Source organism: Scyliorhinus canicula, chromosome 5 (genome assembly GCF_902713615.1).
Source record: "Scyliorhinus canicula chromosome 5, sScyCan1.1, whole genome shotgun sequence".
NCBI classification, from domain to species: domain Eukaryota; kingdom Metazoa; phylum Chordata; class Chondrichthyes; order Carcharhiniformes; family Scyliorhinidae; genus Scyliorhinus; species Scyliorhinus canicula.
In genome coordinates this window covers 78189810-78216713 of record NC_052150.1, presented here as the reverse complement: position 1 = coordinate 78216713, position 26904 = coordinate 78189810, and the positions used below count along the sequence as shown (strand labels likewise).

Sequence of the window (26904 nt, the reverse complement as noted above, 5' to 3'; positions counted from 1 at the left end):
TAAAAAAAAAGACTTCACAAAGTGTCCCATACATTTTGTTCAGGAATTCAGAGGTAACACATGACAAGTAATCTCAGTCGGGGCGGCAAGGAAGGGATGGGTGAGACTTCTCCTCGGGTCTTTATTTTCGGCAAAACACAGTGAAAGACTCATTCTGTCTGACTTTCAGTTTTAAGTTCACGATCGAGGCTAAGAACGAGCCGGAGCTCAGTGCAGTCAGGCTGCTGAGTTCAGACTCTCTTTTACCAGGGCCCCACTGCTCCTTCCATTGCTTTCTACCTTCGCTCTTTCGCTGGCTGGACAACGTATAGTTTACCCCAGTGGATGCAATGTTTCAAGACGTTAGTTTATTGCTGGAGTGTCCAAGGAGAAATGGAGAAATCTTGGATCGATAGAGTCTTGGCCGATGAGAAATTGTCTTCGTTATTCTTTCTTATGTCAGGGGAATTGTGTTAAAAGCCACAAGAAATATATAACCATGCGGGATTTAGGGCGTATTGTGAAGATGTTTCGTATTTATTTTTGGTCATGTTACACGATAAGCCATTTCACCCTTTTTTTTCGGTGGAGTTAATCATATTTCTTGACTGTTGGCAATGTCGTAATGGGGACTTACGGGCGCCTTAGAAACTAGGAATCGACCCCCGCCCCCCCCCCCCCCCCCCCCACCTCAAGTCGTTCCAGTGTCAATTGCTTCCCCGTGCGTGTGTTTTTTTAATGTATACAAGAATCACACGGCCCCTGCCCCGTTCCTACCATAATGTTCAGAAGGGACACCAGTCCCTGAGAAACTGAAGCAACCAATCTACGATCCCAATTTACAGTTTTACTGGGAAAATGGAGTTATAAAGTTTAAGACCACTTCCTATCCAGAAAATACACGAATAAAATTATCCAAATATGGAATCCCTATGAATTAAGCAATGCATATATTTACCAGCAGAACCCAGATAAATATTCTGCCTTCAACACATACACGCGCTGCTAGCTTGCACTGTGTTGTACAGTAACTTGAATCTTTATATATGAGACTCTGGTATAGATGACAATTGTTATTTCCCTCCCATTAAATCTTTGTATGCTCCCCTGATCATACGTGTCATATGCCACGTGGGACTGCAAAATGAACATTTTCATTTTTTGGGGGGATAAAGTATATTAAGTTTTTTTTACAGGGTTTCTAGACGGCCCTTGATAATTCTAGACAGTTGTTTGTACTAAGGAACCAAGCAAGGACAAGGAATCCTCTGAGAACGGCTCCTTAGCAAACACGATGCGTGCAAAGCCGGCCCTTCATATCCCGCTGATTTGATCACAAACGATATATTGAATAAACCTGCTTTGGATTAGCAATATTTTCTGAGCTTTATCTCCAGCGCCCAGGAAGCTAAAATAACAACAATTGGAATGACAGTGTGGGGATGGGGTTTGCTGACGATGGGGACAATTTCGCAGGCGGTTTAGAATGAATTCTGGAGTAAAAGGCAGCAATGCCAGAGGCTGAAGATTAAGTCCTTTGTCACCAAGAAATCTTACTCTTTACTCCCAGCCCCAACCTAGAGACTACACTTGCGAGCGTCATGTTGGCTGCACTGGATTACAGAGGTGGCCGAACAAAATACAACTAACATGTTCTTCCTATTCGGAGCCGCGTTGGATGTATGTCACATTGTACAGAAATGTCACAAATCCCCAATTCAAAAACAAACTGTGCGCACACATTAGTCAACAGGCACGTTTCCTTCGACCAAGATGTGTTTGTTGGAGGTGGGGTGACTTACTTCTGAATTTCTTTGTCACTTAAATGCTACCAGCACCAATGATAAGAATAAGCATGGCTCTTGGGCTATATTTGTCCTTGAACGCTACCTCATTCCGGAAAAAAAGTTCACAAAGCGAAGCTCCCGCTTCGCTCCTGAAACGGGCGCAGCGCAGTTACAGTTTTTTTGTCGTCGTCGTTATTTTCAGAAGTTACACTTCGGACAGGGTAGCGGCAGAAACTCTGCATGAAGCGTCTGTTTCCGCGCTTTCTTTTAAACTTGACCGATTTGTAGTTGGGCGCCTTGTAAAATCTTGTTTAACACTCTTGTTTTTTCTTTTTAAGACGGAATGATGAGATCGATTTTATAGATGTGGTAAATGCTGTTTACTGTAGCCCAGACAGCCGAAGACCACATGGTCAAAACATTTTGAAAGAAATGTTTCGATTTCTTGAAATGGCAAGTATGAAATATCAGAAATGGTCAAGGTTCAATTAGCTTCTAATATGCAATGCTGGTGAAATAGAAGAGGAAATATAATGAATGGGTTATGTTACTTTATTAGTTTGTTGTCACTGACCTTCTACACTTAACCTACAGAGCTTCAGCACGTTGCATTAACCTACTAAACTTAGGCTGCAGACATCAAGCCAGAAATGCAATCTAGCGGCTGCATGTTCAGACCACGCGTTACAGAATAGTACTGGATCAGCAAAGCCCCCAGTGTGGATCAGAATTGTAGTGATCACTGTGAAAATGTAGCAGCAACCGGCGGGCTAATCACAGGCAGACCCGTGAAAGTCAAGATTACTCATGTTTTCTCGCCTGTAGCCGCCAGGGAATCTCAGCGCGTGATTACAACTGCATAATAACAGTTGGGCTGAAACTTTCCTTTTATTTTTGTCAACTTCATATGTGAGTAATTTGAAATAATAAACGGATTGCTCCTATAACTCAGTGACGCCGCGGTTAGGTCTTTGCTGAAAGTTCTGGTGATAGCCCGTTGCACACTGGAGCCCCGCTTTTATTATATTTGAAGGACGTGATTCCAATAAAGTAGAACCGAGTAAATAAAGATGCATTTAGACGCTTTTGCAGTTTACCGAATACATATGGTGACCTTATTGCAGTTCTGGTGACGCAGCCCTCCGTGGAGGAGGGGCTTATGTCCAACTGTGCCATTCGATTGGCCCATCTCGCCTGTCGTGCTGCGGAGGTATCTCTAATCATATTCAGCGTGTTTGCACAAGAAATGTCAGCCTGAACTGGATATCTTCTGCTTTCGCCAAATTACCCCACAACAATGTCATGCTCAGACAGCCCGTCTGCAAACTCCTTTTTAGTAGATTCTCTCATCAGCGTGGGCCGTGGCGGGGAAGGAACCTATTACCCCAACAGCAGCGTGTACCTGCCGCCAGCCTCTGAGCTCCCTTACGGCACCCAGAACTGTGGACTTTTCCCATCTTTGAGCAAACGCAGCGAGAGCAACTCTCAGAGTATGTCTTGACTTCCATCCTTATATGAGCGGATGGAGGTCTGGTCAGATCCCCCAAGGTCCTGCCGCATGGAGCAACCTGCAAACCCAGCAAGTAGCAGCCTGTTCCTTCCCCCAGAATATCAAAGAAGAGAATGCATATTGGTTTATATGATTCTGAGAAATGTTCCCAAAAGCGCAACAGCAACAGATCTCTCTCCACCTTCCCAAGGCTAACATCAGAGTCGTGCTCCAATAGTGACACGACTACTAGCGGCGGGGTTTCCTGTCCCTGGCTATTTCCGTCTGTTCCCCAAGCCTATCCGACATCCAAACAGACACTTATAACAACACGGGGCAGGTTGGGGCCTCTCCATTCGTACCACAGTCCCAGATCCGTTTTGGAACACCCCCTTCTTCAGCTTCGACCCCCGACTGAGTTGGGGAGGAAAGGAAGTGAGGGGACTTCCCCCGGTCCTTTAACCTGCGTTCGGAAAGAGAAGAGACAGAAGCTGCGGCTTCTTCAGCGAACGAAGAGTCATCTCCAGTCCCATCAGAAAGCAGTAAAACTCTCCTGAGAAAGAAACAAAAGGTAGGTAAATAAGAGGCGGGGGGTGGGGGGGTGGGGGGGATTTATGCAGCAGCATTCAAAAATGGGTTAGACGTGGCAGGTACGCCAACAAGCGTAACAAAGGGGGTTTTTATTCTGACCTTGTGAACTTTTTATTTTTGGCGTGAGCTATGCTGTAAAATTAATGCCTACTATAGTTTATAGCACGGGCCCACGCTCCGGAGTCAATTGTAGCCACATTCTAAACTTGTCAGATAAGTTACAACCACGGATCCTTTCTGTAGTTATTTAAGTGGACCGCATAGAAGGGACATATTTGCACACAGGGTCCAAAGTAAACACAGCACAGCCAATAAATAATACTCAAAGGAATCCAGTGATGTTTTATGTTCTACCGCTCTTTTCGAGAAAAACATGAAAAATTGAGAAAAGTTTTCACAGTATGGAAGACTGACACTAACATCTTTTACTTAACGATGTGTGTTACTGACTTCTCAGTGCAGAGTTAGTATCCGTCTTAGATTTTTTTTTAAATCACTTTTGAACTGACAATATGTGTTAGTCGTTAGTAGTAGTTCTACATTGCCTGAAATCAGGTGGGAAACTAGATGAAGGTCTATCGCCCCAGAAAGACCGGGATTCTGTGGACAATTTTAGTTTTGACTTTAACGAACTTCCGAAGAAACCATTTTCTAAAGTTGTTTCAAATAACGTGAACCACCAGGCTCTGAAAAAGGTCCTGAGCCCATTCTGGCGATGAAGAAAACACTCCAAATCTGTTTTTATTTGAATTGTGCACGTCAACGAAAAAACTTTGCTTCAATTTCTCAGACTAAAGCAACAGATAAAGACCGTTTTGAGCAGGGCGAGAAAGCGGGCTTGAAAACAAGAGTTGGGAATGATACTACAGGGGAAGACACGCCTACTCGTGCGAAGCAAAATATTGAATTTGACCGATAATTGCAGTAAAACAGCTCCAGCAGTGGATAACTAATTATTAAGCCAGCATCCAGCTAGGTTATAAAAGGAGAATGAACGAGATTCCTGTAGAGTAAAAATGAAACCAGACAATGCCAACTCCAAGTATACAACAGGCTCAGCAATCATTTTTTAAAAAATTAACAGCATCAAAATATCGTTTCCAAACTAATTTGTCTTCAGTTTCAATGCAGCTGAAACTCACTTTCACACCACAGAGCACTGCGTTTGTCAGGCATGTTTGAGCCCTAAAGAAATTTAAAATGTTATGTTTTGAGTTCCATGTGGATGTGTGCATAACGTGCTGACAAATAGATAAGCTGTATAATATTAACTACAACGCAGTGCCATGAAATCCAGACATAACACCCCCGATTGGAAGATGTAGCATTTTAAATATTTCATAACACATCTGAATATGTTTCGATTTAATGAAGGGTACAGTATAGTCATCACATGTAGACTTTTATTGAAAATTATATTACCAAACATGATAAACTTTCTTCTCTCTCTCTCTCCATCTTCTATCTCGTCTGTCTCTATTTATCCTTTTATTTGATTGTTCATTCTCTTCCCCTCTCATTCTCCCCCCTTTACTCACTAGGAGAGGTGAAATCTGAGAACGGGGCGAACTGGCTGACTGCAAAGAGTGGCAGAAAAAAACGCTGCCCTTACACCAAACATCAGACCCTGGAGCTGGAGAAAGAGTTTCTCTTCAACATGTACCTGACTCGAGAGCGTCGCCTAGAGATTAGCCGCAGTGTCCACCTGACTGACAGACAGGTCAAAATCTGGTTTCAAAATCGCAGGATGAAACTCAAGAAAATGAATCGTGAGAATAGGATTCGGGAGCTTACAGCTAACTTCAGCTTTTCATGATGACCACATAAACTGGTTTACGGATTTTAACGGGACATTGGCAAGCTGTGCTATTGTTACTAAAAGACTAAAAACTTTTCAACTTACCTCTGACTTCTCAGCCGTGTGCTGGTTGTAGATATTTACGATTTATGTGTTTTGTTTATATTTGTGGCGGGAGTCTGTTTCTGTAACTATAATAATAAGTGTTGCCATTGATAAGCAAGGCGTGCACAGAAGTTATCGCCTTGTATGATGATTTTTCAAAAAAAAACTGTGGGGGGAGGGGGGACTTGACAACAATCTTTTAATTGTGCTAATTACCAATTACCAGCTAAGTAAATCAAACTTTGTAATGTCTAAATACAGATGACCCACGCTGTTCAAATAATTCCCAAATAAGTAACTACCGTATACTGACTTGTTAATAGAAGTTAAATGTGAATATGCTGTAAAATGTGTTGTTGCATAAAGATATCACATACCATGATCAAAGGCATCAAGAACACTGTAAATGTGAAATATTGTTGTAAAGGCGGAAGAGTAGAATGTCCCACCTTTTATTCACTGCCGTCCATTCACTTTTAGAAGACAAACGGTTTTAAAAAAAACAAATAGAATTGATTCATTTGGGTTTGCAAAGATGAAATACTCTGAATGAGGACTCAAATTCTGTTCAATCCTATTGCTGCTGCACTGTGTACCTATACAACATTTGTGTTTTCCTCAAGATGAATAAAACGTATTTGGTCGGAGTCCTTTGAGATAGGTATATGTATATTTTTTGACTGTATTTTGTGTTCGATTCTTTTCTCTTACGTTATCTGTTGAGGAAGCTTCAGGGGGAATGCTGGGCTTAAAGATTGGCAATTTACCGTTGCAATCTATTTAAATATTACCTAGAGCGGTCGTAATTTGTCTGGGCTATATAGCAATGGTGCTGTAGACGTTTTGTCGGCTTTTGTTGATTTTATGACTTGCTAGTATATCTGGGTGTTGCTGTCTTGGACGAGTGGTTTCAGTTGAGCGAAAGCCACGAAGACAGAGGAAGCAGAGCACGGCTCGGATGTAGGAATTGATTTTCTTTGAACACAATACACTCCAGATCCTTTAATCGGTTAAAATCAGATGAGTGTGAGGAATCGAAAAAAGCAGCAGATAAGACCTTTGGAGACATTTACGATGGAGGTAAGGTCTGTAAGAGGAACGAATGTTTAGGCCTATTCTTTTACATTTGAAACTGATAGGTAAGGGTTTCTTTTTAGCAATCTTTCATTTGGTATATTTAGAAATGCCAATACTGCTACTCCCAAATAAAAGTTGAAGTTGCTATTTCGTCTTTTGCTGGTGGCGGAGGAGAAGAGAAGAGGAAATCTATCTCTGTAGGGTATGTCATCTGACTAGCTCTTTTCTTCAGGCAAACCTTGAACTCGTGATTATTGCAGTGCAGGCAAGTTCCTATGGCTTATCATCACTGGAGTGAATGACATGCATTCAGATCGCGTGAAATCCTGCACAGAGATAATAAAGATCTCGCCATATTTAGTGGGGAGCTAACAATTTTTCTCGTGCTGAATTTGCAATTAAATCTATTCATTTGAATACAATTCCGGCCAGGATCGCGAAAAAGATGGAATTACTTGGGGATTATTAGAAGGACCCACAATATTGCACGACGAAGGATTGCCTATGATATTTGGTAAATTACATGCGACGTTGTGGCGAGAATATCGTAACGTGACTTTTTTCTATTTGAGTAAGCTTGTTGAATGTGCATTTAGGTCATTCCTCTGTGTGTACAGTGATAGGAAACTAAAGAGCAGAGATAGAACTGAAGTGTGATTTAGGTAGTTTCATGTTGTTGGGGCTCAAGTCTATCTCTACAACACGAAACTGCCTGAATTACTGCAGTTATCGTCTTCGCCAGTGAGTTCTGTCGCTGGTTTGGAAAGAAGCCGCAGTTACTCAATAACCACCAATAAGTATAATGTTTTGGTTTCGCATTGCCAACAGAAAGTGTCATGTTTTGTGACAGGGATAGCAATGTTTTATAAAAAGAAATAACCATTGTTTTTTGGACAAGTCTTTTTTTTCCAATTAATACAACTGTGTAAATTATATTTTGAAGAGCAGCGTGCCTTCTATATTTTGCAAGCAAACACTGGGCCATGCTTCGTTAACGTTGTTGTCAATTGGGATTTTTAAAATGTAATGTTTCTCCTTAGATTTGCTCATTTTTTTCGAAGAACGATCAAGTTCACGTTTTAAATTAAATATGATCAATTTTAAATTTCCTTGCAGTATATGTGTGCTGCTGAATTATTATTTGAAAACATTGATGTAGGTCGGCACAGCTCTACTGAAAATAACTGCAATTTCATCTGCACGGCGGCGCAATCCATGCTTTGCAGATTGTCTTTGTTAGTGATAAATATTTCAGCGTTATGTTAACATTGTCTAAATGGAACATGTATCTGGTGCATTTAGTCCAAAACCGATATTATAATTCCCGATGAAAAATCGAAAATAAAAAGGGAAGGCGTCAAGTGAGTTAGGGTACGCGGTTTAAACCTATGCATTCTCCCATGTGCAAGACAAAGAAATTACTTGAAAGCACAAGGCCTCGGTTATGATCATTACATGGCGCCTGGGCGCGTAAATTTGGGTTGTTCTTCGAAACAGCGACCTCGGCGGAATGTAGTGGAAGCGCTGCTCGGTCGGCGGCTCCTGCCTCTGCAGGAAACTAGACTAAACACAGAAAGCAGACTTGTCCCATTATGTTGGTTGTTTAGAGGAGACAAACAGAAGCTTTAATCTAAGCGAAGCAAGTAAACAAACACATCGCACTTTATCCTGTTGCTCGAGTTATTCGTGTTGCGCGGCCGATTGGAATTACACCATTTTAAATCTCAGAATCCAAGTGATTGTACAACATAGGCATTGCAACAGGATAGATGTTGTGCCAGCTTTCGAATGCAGCATTAAATTAATCTCGCATCACATATGGATCTTATACCATGGCATGGCGGACTTAACGCAACGGATTAACTGACAAAATAAAAAAAATAAGAATTGCATTGCAATGCAATTTTCCATATCGTCATGTAACCGCATATTTTTGATGAAGTGAGCAACAAACAACTGATTCGAATGAAACGTCTGAAATTTCATTCACAAGATCAAGTCACATCATTCCCTACATTGGGTCTTTCAATTTGTGTCGTGTTGTAGAAGACGATGCGGGAGTTAAAAAAAGATTTAACTTCATGTTTTTTCTTCAGTGCAATGCAAAATAATATCTTCTGAAAAATAGGCGCTCTTGTGTACCCGAGTCGTGATACTACCCCGATGTGAAAGCACCACCTGAACCTCTCCCGGCGTGGTTTAAAGATTCTCAAGCTAAAGCACAGTCAAGTTTGTGCTATTCAAAGCATCACTTCTCGGTAATAGCCAGGCCCTCAGCCTTTAGATACACAACATTGCTCTCATTTGCAGGGTATAGATTATACGATACATTTTGGCAAGAAATCGGAAATATTTCTTTAATTATTACATGTTTGAGCAATTGCGAATTGCATTTTATTTGGGCACCAAAATTTAAAGAATAATCGTTTTCAATTCAAATATGCGTCCATTATGTGGGGTGCATTTCGTTTTCACAAATCTCATGGTCGATTTTTTAAAAATACTTCGAAATCATTCTGCTTACACCCTCAATCCTTTGTTTCCGCGTTGTTAGCAAACTTCTTGCCGGGGTTTATATGATTTATAGATTTAAAATAAAAACAAAAGCCGCAGAAAAATTGCACGTTCCTTCCTTAATGTGAAATTACAGTTTGGCTTTTAAATGCCGCTGCGTGCGGTCCATTTACACAGTTTTAAATGGACGATTTAATTTCGACCTAATGCGGAGGACATTAGAAGTGCTTCAATCTTTCGGAAACATGCAGCACCCAACATAATGTTTGGTATCTGAGATTTGCCTTCAGGAATGACTTTCCTGAAACTGCCTTTGAGTGTGGCCACACGACTGGCTCGGCCAGTTATGAATGTTTCTCATGCAAATGTCTGCAGGATTTGCTCAGTCTTATTTTATGATTTGTATATATTTTGGAATCCTTTGCCGAATTAGACGGTGCACGGCAACTCGAAAATGATGAAAGCACTTTGAACACGTTGTCGTCACTACAGACTGTGTGCCCACAAATTGGCTTTGCAACTTCACACAGATGTTATCTGAACGGAAATAAAGGCGTCAGCCTATATTCCAAACAATACAATGTGAATAGCAATTAAAAAATCACTTAATGAATGTCGTTTCTACCTTGAACATTTTAATGATCCGGTTTATTAATATTTAACATTTTATTTGTGGCATATTTTACCCGGTCTTTCTGACTACAGGTGCATTCAATTAATATCCCACATGGCTAGATAATTCCGGAAAGTTTCAAACAAACTTTGGCAGTGAATGTGATTACCATATTTTGAAGGCGTTTTTAACTGCTGGGTCAGTTGCAGGAGTTAAGAAAACATTTGATATTTGGACGTTACAAACTTCATTCTCAAGGTAAAATGACCGACTCAAAACAACACACACACACAAAAGTAGTCTCACTATATTCCACTGGTAGAGTGAAAATAGGATAAATTTCGCTACCCCAAAATAGAATAGATGAATTATTGCATTTCTGTCTATTGCCGAATAACCTGTACCGACTTCGTGTGATTATACTAATTTCATTTGAGACTTTTGGTGAATTGTATCCACGCACGGAAAATATATTGTTTTCCTCAATTTAGTTCTGAAACGTCTGAGACCGAAAGCTGCAATTTTCAAGTAGCATGCGAGCTCCATGTGCTGAATGCCCAAACAAAAGTCAAAACTGAAAATCTAACCCGACAACGCATTAACTCGCAGATATATTTTTGCTGAAAACAGTGATCCGTCACCAATTCGACTATATCATATGAAATCATACATTTCGTACAAAACTATAAATCTTAGGTATCCAGCAAGACGCGACACATTCCAGGGTTGTGGGTGAATTCTTTCAGGCGCTTAAATGGTGGGTTCTTTTATATTTTTCTCAGCATAAATGAAGCTAAATTTCAATTGCAGGAACCGCTCTTTAAGCGGCGTGCCGTTTTAGAGCGCCTTAGCTTCCCTTTGCAACTAGTGAATCAACATTTGAATCCTAATTCCAGGCCATCTGCACAGGAAACACGAAAACGTTTTCTTTCTGAGGCTCAACACTGGACTTGAATGCTTCTCGAATTTGTTCTAGACCTCAGCACTCCGCCTGTGTCGCTGTAATACTCCGCTGACCAGATACTCAATGCTGGCTCAGAGGCGAGAGACTGAATCTTCCCTTCACCATCAGAAATGCACAGAAATCTAAAGAGAGATTGGGATAAAGAGAAACCTCAGGAAAGGGTAGTTTGTATTTCAGTTAGCTGTGCAGGTTTTCAACTGGGGGGTAATGCAGCCAGCGGACGATGGGTGGGGGTGGACGCAAGCGATTCACGGCGACGACTGCACTTTGGTTTAATGTGGGATCTGATAATTGTCTTTGTTTAATGGATATTTCTATGTTATCTGATCCACGCAACAGCTCAGGTAGTTGACGATCATTTTGCAGATAGGCCCTTTTATTTAACCCTGTTGCTAGCATCGTGATGCGCCGAAGGTTTTTTTTAAATTAAGCGCGGTTGAAGCAGGAATAAACAAGGTACTTGCACATGTAGGTTGTAAAATAGCAACAAAGAAATACAAAATAGACCATCAAACAACAAGCCTCATTTGAAATCGCGCGTTCCCCATGTCGGAAATGACTGGTTTGTAATCGTTTGAAAAACTGGGGCATGTTGCATTTGATTAGAACGACGATTGTCAATCCTCCTTCATATCCTGTATTGCTGCTTGCATCAAATATACTTCAGAGAGAGGAGCCCAAGGAAACACCACACAATGTACAACACTATCATGGAGCTCCGAGAAACCTCTGGACTGGCATTGCAGAAAGAACCGCACTGATGCCTAGATCTTACACGCCAAATGAAATATTTCTGACCAAAATTGCACTGATAAATTATGCTAACCGAAAAATGGCATAAAAATAAATCATTGAGTATTTTATGGGTTGTTTCAGCATTTAAAAAAATAATTTTATATAAAAATATTTTGGAAATGCATTAATTCAAAACTCTATCCTGATAAACCATGATGTTGGCCTTCCAACCTGCATCCTATCTGTTAATTTTATCATAACTAAGTTAAATCGCTCATCTCTCCACATATTTATACCCAGTCTGCGTGTGTGAAAGAGGCCTACTAAGTTTTTAAGGCTGCACATATAATGTTTAATAGGCCGATAACGCTGTAATAAGGATGCCTTCTAACTCCATTGATATACGACTCTTATGTTTTACATCTGTTTATATATCTAACTGTTTGATTTTATTTGCTATTGAAAGGAATGTATCTTAGCCATCTAACAGATTGGGTTTCCGAATACCGTCGCTGGAAAGCTTTTCCATGAACTCTCCACAGAATGCGCCTGCGAGTGGCCGAAATCAGAAAAAATGTCCACGAATCCGAAAAGAAGGACAGTAGAATGGTCCGATTTCCTAAGAAATGTATTTTGTCCTCATATCCATCAGCTTAAATAGCGCGGCGTTGAATGCGGAAGTTGTAGTTTGTTATGGTTTATTGGCCTTTTTGGAATGACTCGAGTTTGCTAACGTGTCGTTTTATTGCTGAAACTGTTATAAAACGGAGATTGCCACCGTGTGTTTTATGGGCGCCTCGTTTCTTAAAATGAAAGATCTTTAGCAGCTGCAGGTAGACCGGGCCACTTTCAGAGGTACATTTTCAAACTTCGTTAACGATTTTTATTTGTTAAGAATGCGTTTTTAATCTAACTAAGCATGAATAATAAATACCTGTCCAATCTTTTTCTCCGTTGTTTTTTCCCCCTGCAGTTTATAGTTTCACTCTTTCCATAATCTTTTATGTGAAGGTTAACGATCATAAGGTGTTCGTTAAAAAAAAACGAGCATCTGATGGGAAGATTGATTATGATGTAAAATAGTCCCCTAAAAAAAAAAGAACTGCAACGGAATACGTTTTTGCATCTCAGCTGGCAACAAAGAAATCAACTTCCATATATAGAGGTGATTATATCCCTTTGCATAAAAAAGCATACGGAGTTGCTATATAAAATTATCTCTATAAAAGATTGACCCCTTTACAAGCTGCGGATTGATTTATATTTTATTGTTGTTTTTTGAATCACGTGAGTAACTTGTCCAATGGCGTGGAAGTGCGCCTGCCCCATATTAGCAGACTGTACTTGTCGCGGCGGTAAGTTGTTACATTGAAATCTGCTCTTTCATATTTTCAGAGGCGCTTGCTGTGTCATTGGCGAGAATGTCGACATCAGGAACTATCAGCAATTATTATGTCGACTCCCTCATAATGCACGAGAACGATGATCTGCTGTCGTCCAGATATGCCTCGGGTCCACTGACTCAGTCTTCCAGGCAGGCAGCCCTTGCTGAGCACCCAGACTTCACCCCATGCAACTTCCAGTCCAAAGCCACAGTGTTCAGCACCTCCTGGAGCCCGGTTCATGCTCAGACCTCTGCCAGTATGCCCACTGTTTATCACCCATACATGCACCAGGCTCCCATTGCCGCCGCACCCGATGGTAGATACATGCGCTCCTGGCTAGATCCCATGCCGGGAACCTTGTCTTTCACCGGGTTACCTTCCAGTAGACACTACGGCATCAAACCCGAGCCTGTGGCTGCCCGCAGGAGTGACTGCACCACGTTTGAAACACACACGCTAGCCCTCTCAGAATATACTTGTGGAACTTCTCCTGGAGACAAACGTCTGAGTGAGGTGTCCTTTTCTGAAAATAATGGAGAGGTTGAATCAAACGCAGATAAGCTACACATGGATCCAAGTAAGTGGGCAAACCCCGCGTTTTTGCATTACTTTTCGATATAAGGACGATAAATTCAAACTATTTTAAATTCCTACCATTGTCTGCATTACATAGCGACATGCAAATGCCGAGATCGGTTTCCAGTTTGCATTTTTTAAAAAACTACATAGACAAAAATAGCTTTTGAGATATGTGGTTAAGGTTAATGCTGTACATTTTCGACCTTGCTACGAATTCCAATTGGGTATTGCTGAACTAATTTCCATTCAATATATAAGAGAAAGGGGAGAAATCGTGTGACGACTGGCCCTGCAATTCAAGTGTATATGCTGCCAATAAATGTGATGGCGATAAGTCTAGTGGATAAACAAATACTGCACACAATATGCAATACAGACAGACCACATATTGCGTTGGATTATTTATATCCGAATTCCAGATCGTCACAATATTATTTTTTTCTAACTTATTTCTACGGCTCTACTGATAGAGTCTGTTCATTGGGCAAGACGATTGATTTAACAGTGGAAACACACTGCAAAAGTGTAGCAACAGCCTCATTAACCCAGTGCTGCCTCATCCTCTGCTATCTGTAACGGTGTTTGGATTCTCAGAATGTTACCACATTTTGTCCATCGTGGAAGAGCGAAAATATATTAAATGTGTTTCTTTCACATTTCCAGATAACCCTTCCGCCAATTGGCTGCATGCAAGATCGACGAGAAAAAAACGCTGCCCTTACACCAAACACCAGACCCTGGAGCTGGAGAAGGAATTCCTGTTTAACATGTACCTCACACGAGACCGCAGATATGAGGTTGCCAGGGTCCTCAACCTCACCGAACGGCAAGTTAAAATCTGGTTTCAGAACAGAAGGATGAAGATGAAAAAAATCAACAAGGAACGACCTAAAGATGACCGGTGACAGGAATCAGAATGAGAGAGAGAGAGAAAAAAGACTAATTCACAATTGCAATCGAAATAGGTCCTACTTCAGAAAGACTATATGTACATTTTGTCATGCCATTAGCACAAATTATTCCTTTGCCAGTTCTGGACTACATATGGTGGGTAAAACGACTGATACACTTGTTAGTTGGGAACCAAAGAGGGAGACATGTACGGCAAGGTTAAGTATGTGGCTACGGAATCTACCTTACTTCACATGAAAACTACCTTTTCTTAAATCTACCGCAATTCAGTGTGGACAGTAATTCAGTAATACTGTACTAGTTTAATATTTACTTGTTTTACACGCAGCAAGCGAGGCTGCTTATATACTTGAATCCTTGTGTCTATTGTGGTGAATATCTCTGTGAATGGGCCTTTGTGCTTGGGCGGTGTCCCAGTAAAGATCGTGTAAACAAACAAAAGAAAAATCTCAATTTAACTCAGGATGTTTAATATAAAGATAACAGGCTGTGTAGTGCATATGAAATGTTATTTTCGTGGTGAACTTGGAACATATATTGTATTATTTTCACTGTGAATGAACCTGTAGAAATTCCAGGCTTTATGCTGTCCTTTGTGAGACTGAGTAACGGCCTTGCCCGGAGTGCATGACGATTGTGTTGTTCTTCAGAAATTATATGAAACTGATTTGCATAGAATGCTAATATAAGTTGTATTTCAAAGAGCAGCGCTGAGCATAATGCTACACGATACTCTTGTCTGTTGTGAAAAAAGCACGAATAAAGTTCTCAGACACTTTGTATTTATCGGTGTTGTGGTGCAGAGAAAAGTGTAAAATTTGGTTTAAAACTACCTATATGTATAACTAGTAACTACCTATGTTTTGTGTGTGAATGTCACCCTTAAAATTGTTTTGACGCATTTATGCGATGGAATAAACAAACAATATTGTCAATAAATGTAATGTGTACAAGGAAAAAAGCCTGGGTGCAATAGCAAGAACATATGCCACTAATGTGTTTTAAATGGGGGTTACCTTTAGACCTGTAGAGCTAACACATTTACACTTGTGTACACGTTTGAAATGATTACCTCGTGTCATATTGACCAAACCATACTGTTTGTAATGAAATGTCATTTTATTTGTTGTCTAATAAAATATATGTTTGACTACATATAAAATATGCTCTCTGTCTCTGAATCTCACTGGCTGGATCTCCACGATCACCATCCCTGCAGGATTTTCTAAACACTCATATCGAGCGGAAACATATTCAATATACAAACATTTCCCTTTACAGATAGATAGCATTTTAAATGATGCACACGAATTAACTTTCAGGCGAACAACAGTGAGTCAATGAAATTAAGTTTGTCACATTCATGTTACTAATCATATATCTTTACAAACATTAGGCAGAATGTCGCCAATATCGACCCTGACTAATTTGCAACATTTTAACGATCTGCTCAACACCCACTTTTTGATTTTACCCCAAGTTCTGACATTGAAGATGTAACTCAAAGTTTAGATTTTCCTTAATAAACACAGCAACGAATGTTATCACCACAGCCGAGAAGACATTACTTAACAGGGGGAACTAAAATTAGAATGAGATTGGGGTTTCGGAAAAAGGGAAGAAAATAGAAAGTGCGTTCTGACAACTTTGGCTTGGAAGCGGATCTGATGACAAAGATCCAGAATGCGTTTCAGCTTAACTCCCAGTTATCACCAATTAACCCGAGAGCGTGCAAAAGAAAACTGTGAATTAACAACTTTTATCTGTCGCCTGGCCATGCGCCAAGGCCGCTGGTTATTTATATGATTTGTTGTGTGCTACTTATCCAAGTGATGCAGCACTTCTGCTGGAAGTGGAAATGAACAATCTTGAGTTCTTGTCCGTGTGAAAGCTCCAAAATTGCTGGGATTTCATCGAATTATAAAGAGGTAAATAATTCGAAACATTCACAAGGGCACATCTCCCTCCCGCCATTTCTTTAACTAGTCAGCAACACAAAGGGATCTGGTCCTTAGGAAGTAAGGTATATAAGTGTAAAGCGTGTTACCGCTTAAAAAAAAAGTTGTGTACGGTTTGGCTATTTGTGCAACTTCCTTTCCAACTGTAAGCTCCCTAGTAACTTTTTTAAGGTCCCCGAGGACAGTATGGATAGATTTAGTGGGATTCAAATGATTTGGAAACTGGACAGAGAGACTCGCGTAGTTAGAAGTCTTGGCAGTGGCTGTCGTTAGTAAAATCCAGAGTGGTGCACCGCAATAAAAGAAAATGACTGCTGGAAGCGTTTATGGGGTGTAAAACGCTGGAGGTTAAGGGGCGAAGTGCATAAATACGACACTGACAATCTTTATTTAGAGCATTCTTCAGTATCTGGCAGCAAACACTCGCATGGGATTACAATCATTCTTTTTTTTATGATTATGTTATGAAACAGTTGCTGAATCGAACTTCTATTTTTAATTTTTTTTAGTGTTCAGTCTGAAGGGTTATAATGTTGTGACGCCCTCTGTTGTTGCAGATGGAGCTTCAAAGGCTAAACAGGGAGACTTGCAATAAAATGAAGGGTCTGGCAAGTCGTCTGGAATTCGGGTTTTAATTAGTTTACAACTGTCCAGCTACAATCAGTATTTTTCCAGAGAAGGCGATCCATTTGTTTTGTCTGGCTGCCTAGACAAAGAGGTCTGCGGAAATAACGACCTTTATTAGTCTCGTCCTCAACGTGGGCCCCTCAAATATCTCTTTACTAATTTATTGCGTCTAGTGGAAAGAAAACGGATCTTTATTCCTTTTTGAAATTTTCACGCGATGTGCAATTAAGCTGGATAGTTATTATAAAAAAATAATTGTCAAAATAAATATAGGTATTAGTTTCTTGACAGTTACAAAAAAGGCATTCTGCGCGTTCTCTCAGCAATTTCTTGGTTGCAGTTTTCTTTCATGGTCAGGAGATGGCAGTGTTAATCCACAGAAAAATTTAAAAAGAGTGCCGCCAAGCTGCCAAAGTGTGCAATAACTGCTATAAACTGGGATTTATTTATACAGTGGGCTGTAAATAGGATGAAAACATCTACCACAAATGACACTTGTAAAAATGGACTGAGGTCGATGGAGTATATTCATTTTGAATCCATCAACTCATTTGTGGACAAATTAATTCTGCTTGACACGGGGTTTAGAAATCCATTTATACTTCAGTGTTTTATTTTTTAATGTACAATAACAGGATTTAAATTGATTATCTCCATCTTCGTTTCCAAGTCCACAGTTGCGAGCAACAGGGGACAGGGATTAAACATTCAATATGTGAAGGAGAAGCGACGTGAGCTACTTTATGTCAATCTGAACATATAACAGCATGTAACACATACAACTATGTACCCACATTCATGAACATACATCCAATCATACATACAAATATACCGGCATACATGTGCCCAATCACATACCTAAATCTACATGCACGCACCCTAGGTTTTCCCGGGATTAGTATGAATCAAATGCTAAATGTGGCATATCCTTGACTTAGAAGAAGTATGTTAATACTGTTCATTTTTCTGTACCTATTTGACTGGACTCCATACTGATGTAGTTTATAAAATCAAATCTATTGACTGAGTAAATAGCGTTATTAATGGCGTGTAGTCAAATACCCGTTTGATGAAAGTACTGAACAATAGCTTGTAGAAATTTCAGGCAATCGTTAATAACTTAGTCAAATGTTGTAATGCGACCGAAGAAAGTCAGTTAGGAGGATACTTATTTATTTACTGTTAACCATGCCTACATTATCTTTTCACATTGAGTCAATCTACGGCACACTGTACACATCTTTTCAGTGGGAACATCCTATAAAATCGGCCCCATATTGGGGTTGGCCTGAATGAAAGCGTCGGTCGAATCCAAAGAATGTTGTGCTTGTTTCAATGCCGCCTGGTATGTTTAAATAAGTCACCGAAGCTTTCGCGTGCAGCAGAAAGTTAAAATCGCGCGCAGCCGTCTGTTTTTAATTGCATAATAGTTTATACCTTTTGAAACGAAAACAGGTGAGGTCTTCACGTTACTAAAACGTGGCGTATTGGGTCAAAAACTCTTAGATCATTCACGCACTTGCCTTCATGTGAATGATACAGATACATTTGGTGATATATGGTACAAATCAATGATGCTCGGACTCATCAGTCTTCGAAACCAAACTTCGGTGCAATGTGCACAATTTTATTTCCAATGTAGCTCTGCATATAAGAAATCCGTATATTTCTTGCCACAGTACAGAACCAAACCAGAATTTAGCTCGAGCCCGAACAAGCTTCTATTTCCTTTAATAAACAGCAAGTTGGCAATGGCGGGGGGGGGGACCTTCACAGCCAGATAATAGATTCCAAACCATAGCAAATGACGTGTAACGAAATCGAGATATATGTATTTGAAAATATGCTGACAGCAATGATGTAGATTATTATGTAATGACAATTCAAATATATGCTCGGTGAGCACTGTGCTATTTCGTCTATTGAAATGTAGGAGGCCTGGCTGCAAATCAGTTTTATCTGTTAGTATGCAGCATAATTTTAATGGTTCACATGCGTTTGTAAGCAATTTAAAATAACAAATAACAATCTTCTGGAGATACATCGAAAAAAATCCAATATTAGATATAGAGCCGCAACCGGAAATACAGGAGGGGCTGAAATTTCCGAACTTAAGTAAACAGCCATGAAAATTTAAATTTCTGGAAGCATAATATGAGGCTATGTAACGTGATTGGCTTACTATCTGTTTGGCTGTATCTATCTATTTATCTATCTATCTATCTACCTATCTGTATCTATATATCTACTGTCTGTATATATCATTTGAGGTTTTTTTGTAATTGCATATTGACCAAATTAATATTCTTAATTTTCGTGCTGTACATGGTCTGCTCTGTAGTCGTAGACGAGCTGACATAATTTGAAACTGCTCGATTTATAAATACATCATATTTACTGTCCAGCCATCTGATTCAGTTGTATTTTGTTTCAAATATGTGCATTGACATTTGAAGGTCCAACCATAACAATTTACTATTTCAGGTGAAAATCTGTGTTCGGTTACTTTGTTTTTGTACTTTCGCCATCTCGAGCTGGTAATGCAATGTTTCGGCCACATAATCCTGGATCCCTGGTGCTAAAAGTAAATGAGCATGTGGGATTGTTGCTAAATAAACCTCGTGCGTTTGGGTAGGTGCTTTGTTGGTAAAGTCTTATTTAATGTGACAATGAAGACACGAGTAATTGAAATGTTCAATGAATGGTTAGAACATGTATTTTATTTATAAACATGTGTAACTGGGGCCGCAGAGTCGCATTGCTCCCTGACTAACTGCGCGTTTCAGGCCATGAGAAATGGCGAAATAAGGAGCAAAATAAAATTGCGGTAAAAAAAACAATTTCCCCAGTCAAATGTCAAATTATTGAGGAATTAAATTTTACACGTCTAGCCGTATATCTGTGTTCTTATCAAACATTTGACTTAAGGTAGCAGCGACCCTTTGTTATTATTGAAATAGAAAGATAGGAATGAAACGCTGACGTTACTGGCAATCCGTTCAATGATATTGTATTTTCATCTAATCTTCACATCCTTCGGTTTTGGATGTATCTTCTAGTTCTTGCGATCGAAAAGCAGTCCACAGCGGTTACCCATTTACAGCGAGACAGCTTGAGACCTGGAAAACATGTTTTTGAAAAAATAAAGTTCACATCTATTTATTATATATAAATGTACTGGTTACCTCTGCTGGACGCAACCGCACGCTATTGATTGCCATGATTTCAACTTTATTTAAACTCTTAACATTATAAAGCAAGCTCGGTCTGGCAATATCTCTGACACCTCGGTTTTTTAGATGCATCTTGAAGTTGGAAAAGTTCAGAATACAGCTCAAGCGCTTCCAGGAACATCCACATTCGCGCATGGTTTCGTTTTCAGGAATGTGCGGAAAATATGGACATTACAGACAGTTTAGTAGTGTTATATCAAACAAAGCATGCTCCTTAACGAGCGAGGATGAAGGTAGTGCAATAACGGCTTGATAGCCACCCCTGTCGGTGTAAAGTCTGTCTGCTTAGCACAAGGACTGCGACACATCAGAGGAGACTCCAGAGATCAAAGGAAAATAACATTTCCTAATAATAGAGAAAATGTTGCCGGAAGGATCTCTGGCGGAAATGCAGAAACATGTTCTGATGCAACAACCCTTTATTTTCGAAGTACTGGGTGCATCGTTTAAATACAGTGTGCCTGTTGTAAACAGTGGGATTGCATTCCCCGGTTATAACCGACAAATATGCCTGTGAATGTTGCAGTTAAAAGCAACCGTTCCGCTGGGAATGAACCGAAACACTAAGTAGAGCAACAGGACAATATGCAGGCAAATTGCTGGCAACAGCTTCGGAGATAAGTTCTGTGATCTAACGAGAGGACTGGGAGGGAGACTGAAAAAAAAAGTTGTAAAACAGAAGGAGGAAATGATACCGGGGTAAATCCCCTGCGGGGTTCTAATCAGATTTCCTAGCAACTCCAAAAGGTCTTCACAGAATAGTTGTTGCACTAAAACCCGTCTGAGGAAACGTGGTTGGCTCCAAAGTGAAATCCTGCATTACAAGAAATCAATATAGAAACTCGCTTGCATGTTTCAAAACAACAGGATTTGATAACAGAAGCTTCACAGCTACCCTGAGCGGTGCTGCAGGCATGTATTTTGTATCTGCAATCCTCACTGAAACCGCACAGGTTATTCTATAGTCAAGAGGTTAGATGTGTATTGACCATTAATTCAACAGGGCTCCAATTTCTCTCGTGTTGTACAGCAACAACTGTACAGGCAGGGGGAGGAACAATGGGAGTGCTCATTTCTTTTAAATGAAACGGCCTAAGCGTTTCTTTTCAGCGAAAATGTAGAATGGTCCTTAATGCTAGTCCAATGTAGCGATTCATGAAATATGCATAATTGAGTATGAAGGAAACATGTCTCCTTTATTATGTCCATGTAAACATTTCATTACACTTCCAAATTCACCACACATCTTATTTTCAAAAATGCTGGACACATACCTGCGTTCCTACAACCTTCACGTGCATGTGGGACAATGACTTGTTAAGTAACGGTGAGGAGATACTTGACTTTTAAGGTTACACAATATATCCACAATCATAACACTGCAAAAGATTATGCATGACTTTTGCACAATATATTTTTGAAAATAGTCGGATAACATGCTATTTACCACCTGTGATGCGGAATGCTATTGGGCGGCTGGATCACATGGTCAGGTCACGTGAATAGGAATAAGTCGGACCGAAGGAAAATGGGTGTTTGGTGTAAATCGGGGGTGTAATGCTGCCATATATCACGCTATCTCATAAAACCGACACTGAAGAGCCTTGGCCAACAAATCACCAGACAAAATTATGAGTTCGTCGTATTATGTGAATGCTCTTTTTCCCAAATATACGGCGGGGACATCCGTTTTCCAGAATGCGAGTGGCTTTACTGAAGCAACTTCTTGCGCTTTTGCAACCAACTCACAAAGATCCAGCTATGGAGCGGGCGGCAGCGCCTTCCCAGCCCCGATGGCCGGGCTCTACAATGTTAATAGTGCAATCTATCACGGTCCTTCCATGTACAACACAGGTTATAATCTAAATTCAGATTCCTACAACCTGCGTTGCTCTGCCTTAGACCAGAACATTCCAGTTCTTTGCAGCGATCTCAGCAAACAGGGTTGCGAAAAATTGGATCAGACAAACGTGCACCCTCAAGCAGAGAGCAATTTCCGGATTTACCCCTGGATGAGGAATGCAGGTATGGGATATAAATGTAACATAGCTACGAGAAACGTGCGAATGACCAGTTAAAATGAGCGCCACTACATCCTGAAGGTAGTTAAGAGTTTTAATGATATCTGAGGAACAGTTCCTCAAATGCATGTGCTATTGTATGCAGATAGCAATCATAAAACTTTTATTGCACAATTAATCAGTACAATCCTCGTAAAAGCACTCGACTTCCGCTCCTTTATAGTTAACAGCAACTCACATATTGCTTGTTTACTCACTTTTATCAACATCAAATAAGAACTATGTTGTAACTGGGACGCGGGAAAACGGTATATTTTGGAGTAAATGCAAAACGCTACGTTCCACTTTGAAAGTAGGCTTACAGATTAGGCAAGCCCCGTGGAGTTGGAGATGGAGTTTGCCCCTCATGAAAGATCGTTAGGTCCTTGTAAAGCCCCCCCCCCCCCCCCCCTGTAGATGTAAGTTTGTATCTAAAACGCTCCACTTTAGTGCGATGATATACGAGTTCTGACCATCAGAGTGAACCTGTCCGGTTCGATTGTTGGCGTTAGAATCTGACACATTTGGGGGTGGGGGGGGGGGGGCGTGTGGGGGGGGGGGGGGGGGGGGGAGACGTGCATGCAGGGTTAAGGTTTCTGTTACCTGTCATTTCTGTGTCTGAAATGTTAGCACTGGTGTTCTCTATCTTGGGTGAAATAACAACTGGGGTGGCTGCTTGGCTGGAAGTAAAGAGTTTAGGGCACATAGTGACTTCCACTGAAACTTGGGATATATCCTTAATTTTTCAAAGCTTTGCCAGAAGATCCCAAATTGTGCATTGGGCTCCTTAAACCGGGCAATTTGCGTCTGAATATTTTGTTCAACCACAGATCTTTTATTGAGTTATGAAAGAGTGGAGATCGACGGAGAGTTAGAAAGGTCATTAAGTGACAGGATTGCTTGATTTTGTCTTATTCAGTCTTATGTTAAAAAAAAACCGGATTAATGACTGTTTTTTTTTCTCTCTCTCCCTCCCTCTTTCTCAGGTCCAGACAGAAAGAGAGGGCGCCAGACCTATACCCGTTACCAAACATTGGAACTGGAGAAAGAATTTCACTTTAACCGGTATCTGACACGCAGGCGACGGATCGAAATAGCTCACGCTCTGTGCCTGACCGAGAGGCAGATCAAAATCTGGTTCCAGAACCGGCGGATGAAATGGAAAAAGGAAACCAAAGCTGGGAGCTCGAGCACCACAACGGAGGAAAAGCAGGAATGAGTCTCTCAAATGAATACTGAACTCTGCGAATAAAGTTGCTCTTTCGCCGATAATCATGACATTCGACTAGCAAACAACAATATTGGACTCTTTCAGAAATGTTGTGCATTAGCACTCATAATACTACCTATATGTTTTAATAACCTCTTTCGAAATCATGTCTTCAGAATGTAAAGTTCGCTGGTTTGCGTTTCAGTCACAAAACATAGAATTCAGGATGTTTATCGGTAATGGGGAGGAATGTGGGGCTTGAGATCAGAATCCGTGCTTAATAAAGGCGAGGCGGAAACACTTTGAGCATTGGTCCCGCAGATGTAATAGGAAACACAATAAAATCTGAGATGCCTGTTTACTCAAGTTTAATTGAGAATCTCACTGCACAATAATAAGATGAAAGGCAATGAAATTCGAAACCTTTGTCCTCCGTCATTAAAATTAAGGGGATTAGATTCGGAATCTGGATTCTCCAGTGGTAACAGCCAGCGGAACAATGTTAGGCGATAAACCAGATTGTAACTATCCTGCTAATCTATGTAACGTAAAATTCCACCATGTTCTCAAATATATCTGATGCACTGAGTAATTTCTCAAACTTATTTTACCCCCTGCTATAATGTCTCCTTCATACGTTTCACAGTATTCCAGCTCACTATTCACAAGTAAAAAAGTGATACCAGGTCCTCAATTCAGGTCCAATGTACTTGAGCCATTCTAACCGATGTAGCAAGAACTGACGGGAGACTCACTTGTCCAGTAAAATAGTTTATTTCTGTTCAATTCTTGGTTTTTAGCATTTCCTACATTCTTTCTTAATGACCAGTAACAGAATGAAGAAGATTTCTCTTTTCATATAGCAATGGAATGTAACTACCTAAACCACAATTGTGGACACCTTGCACGTCTATGAAAACTACCTAAATGTTTTAATTTAACATTCGTTTCTAGACACATAGTGTTGTTATGGGAGTCTTGACTTTTCGCACTTCTTCAAACAGTACCCATAATATGAGAGTAAAAATGTGAAATATATTCTGGTGTATGTTTTTTTTTTAATGAGGTGCGTGTATAGCCACTTTATAACACAAAATAATGATAACTACCTAAATACCGGTTTACAGTTGACGCGAATGGACTCGTTCCATACTGTGCTTAAATACTATATTGTAAAAAAAACACACAACAATCGTAATGGAAGGGGGAAATTGCAATTTTCCCCTTTGATCAATGGCATTTAAATATATACTTGCTTAAGATTTCAAAGAAACCATGTATTACTGAATGATGTAATTGTGTTTTTTTTAAGTATGTTGTATCAATTGTCTTATTCATGTGTACTGTTTAAATTATAAAATAAAGAATATCCAATAACCAAAAGTAATAATAGAAAATCCGAACTGCATCGTCGACTGGATATATTGCAGTTCCATATTCGGTGTGGTATCTGTCAAGCGAAAGTTTTGCATTGTAATCTGTGTATGTGTGGTAAATAAAAACCGTTGTTAAAGGTTCAAGGTGCAATCTATTTAAAATACATATATTCGTTCCAGCCATGTATACTTTGAATGGAGTGTCTGTAAACAAACAAAAATAAGAAACATTAAACGGTGCTTGGAAAACAAGAGTCTCGCTTGCCTGCTTCAACGGGTACCACCAAATGAGTGGCTGTAGATTTTGTTATGAATACAGAAGTAACATAATTAATAACAGCAATTAAAATATATACTATTTCAACAATAACACGCAATCATTTAGGCACCGCACTCCATCCAGCGCCTCCTAGTCTGATTTCAATAAACAAATTGATCCATCTTTTTTCTATACGAAACGGACAATTTTCATACTGATTAAAACCGAATGTGGGAACGCCGATGCCAAAACTGCACACATTTTATTATCATTGGGGCGAATATTTGTATAAAAATAAGACAATATTCAAAAGCAATACGTTGGAATTGGTACGGAGATGGGCAAAAGTTGCCAGTAAACAATGTGGGTCGGACGCCTGATCCCGCTCAATTCCATTCATGCCAGTGTGAGAAAAATTGGGAAGATGAGCACACTGGGAGCACAGTCTAGTGCGGCATTTGCTCTAATAAAAAGCATCGATTTGAAATGAGAGAGAAACGAACCGGATCGCTCTGCCATCGCAGAGCCTTGAACGAATTTTCGAGTAAGCGCGCATCTCCCACACCCTGGGAGCAGTGCGGCGCTAGAATTTGCAGTTAGATCACACAAGATGGACGAATCCATGGCCATTTTTGTAACTGTGGCATTTCGGAAAAAAAACGAGTTAAACTCGAACAAATATCGATAGAACTATTACGGTTATACTTAAAACAGAATTGATCCGTGACAATAAAAGCCTGGGTGCAGAAACAGGAATGATTTCTGTTTTTTTTTAAAAATCACATTATAACCGGGTGTTATTGTGATGATAACGTGACTTCAGGAAGGGGGAAATTATTTTTTAAACCGTGGAAAAAATCTTTAATAATTTCACAATTTTAACTTGTCTCTTTGTTAAAAATGGCGTCTAAGGCCTGCCTCCTAATAGTCATGGGGAAATGTCATAAATCCCTTGTTGTTTTATGAAAATTTACAACTTTGCAATAGAACTTTACGAGTTGTTCGGTTTTTCCATTGGCCACTGAAAGTCATGTGGAGTGTAACCGTGAACATGAACTTTTTATAATTTCCCTTGCGACTATAGAGCTGCATTCTTTTGCTAAGCGCGTGTTGGTTCGGATGTGAGAGCTTGCGGGCTTTCTCCAACGCATATTTTGTTCTTTTTCACCCCCTCCCAGCGTAGTGATTATTGCTCATGGAGCTTCAATGCATCCAAGCTTTCAGCACAGGTCTCATGGCCGGTAGCTACGAATTCCTCCACGTAAGGTGGAGCATTGGATTAAAAAGAGCCGGCTCGGATCCGCTGGGTTGTTTCCTGCAAGCCGTCACCAAACGCCGCTGGCGGAATGCGAGAGCCATTGGCCGGGAGTGTAGCTGAACGGACAGCTGTCAAACTAGCACGGGCTCTGCAAACACTGACAGGGGTGCTCAGCAAATACCATGCCCGGTCTGTGCAGAGCCCGGGACTGTCAGGCCGAGGGACAGACTCGGCAACAAGGTAAGGCTCACTCCTTATTCTCAGCACTCCAGATCTGCAAAAAAAAACATTCAAAAAAATGCCTTTAAACAAAGTTATTGGAAATGTCGCCCTTTTAAAGATCTTTAATTTATCAAAGTTGAACGATATGATGCAAAAAGTGTCGATCACCGTCG

The 26904-nt window shown here is 40.3% G+C and overlaps 3 protein-coding genes, 1 long non-coding RNA gene and 1 pseudogene across 4 annotated transcripts in view; 4 read left to right on the top strand and 1 right to left on the bottom strand.

Moving 5' to 3' along the window:
* Window positions 1-2759: 2759 nt before the first annotated feature.
* On the top strand, window positions 2760-6405 carry LOC119966075 (annotated as a pseudogene).
* Window positions 6406-6785: 380 nt separating this feature from the next.
* On the top strand, window positions 6786-15692 carry LOC119966072 (homeobox protein Hox-A9). The gene is made up of 4 exons (XM_038797265.1): window positions 6786-6829; window positions 12119-12817; window positions 13048-13614; window positions 14280-15692. The coding sequence occupies exons 3-4, from the start codon at window positions 13074-13076 to the stop codon at window positions 14519-14521; spliced, it is 783 nt and encodes a 260-aa protein (XP_038653193.1). The 5' UTR covers window positions 6786-6829; window positions 12119-12817; window positions 13048-13073; the 3' UTR covers window positions 14522-15692.
* Window positions 15693-19795: 4103 nt separating this feature from the next.
* LOC119966074 lies at window positions 19796-21832 on the bottom strand. The gene is made up of 2 exons (XR_005460672.1): window positions 21621-21832; window positions 19796-20232 (listed from the first exon to the last, which is right to left on the bottom strand). It is a non-coding gene; the product is annotated as an uncharacterized LOC119966074 (long non-coding RNA).
* A 10-nt stretch (window positions 21833-21842) lies between these two features.
* LOC119966073 (homeobox protein Hox-A7) lies at window positions 21843-25241 on the top strand. Its single transcript, XM_038797266.1, has 2 exons — window positions 21843-22371; window positions 23393-25241. The coding sequence occupies exons 1-2, from the start codon at window positions 21978-21980 to the stop codon at window positions 23623-23625; spliced, it is 627 nt and encodes a 208-aa protein (XP_038653194.1). The 5' UTR covers window positions 21843-21977; the 3' UTR covers window positions 23626-25241.
* Window positions 25242-26273: 1032 nt separating this feature from the next.
* LOC119966062 (homeobox protein Hox-A3) overlaps window positions 26274-26904 on the top strand; it is a 44454-nt gene continuing 43823 nt past the window's right edge. Inside the window, exon 1 of the mRNA XM_038797259.1 lies at window positions 26274-26749. The gene's annotated coding sequence lies outside the window, so the exon portion shown is untranslated. The remainder of the gene's footprint in view (window positions 26750-26904) is intronic.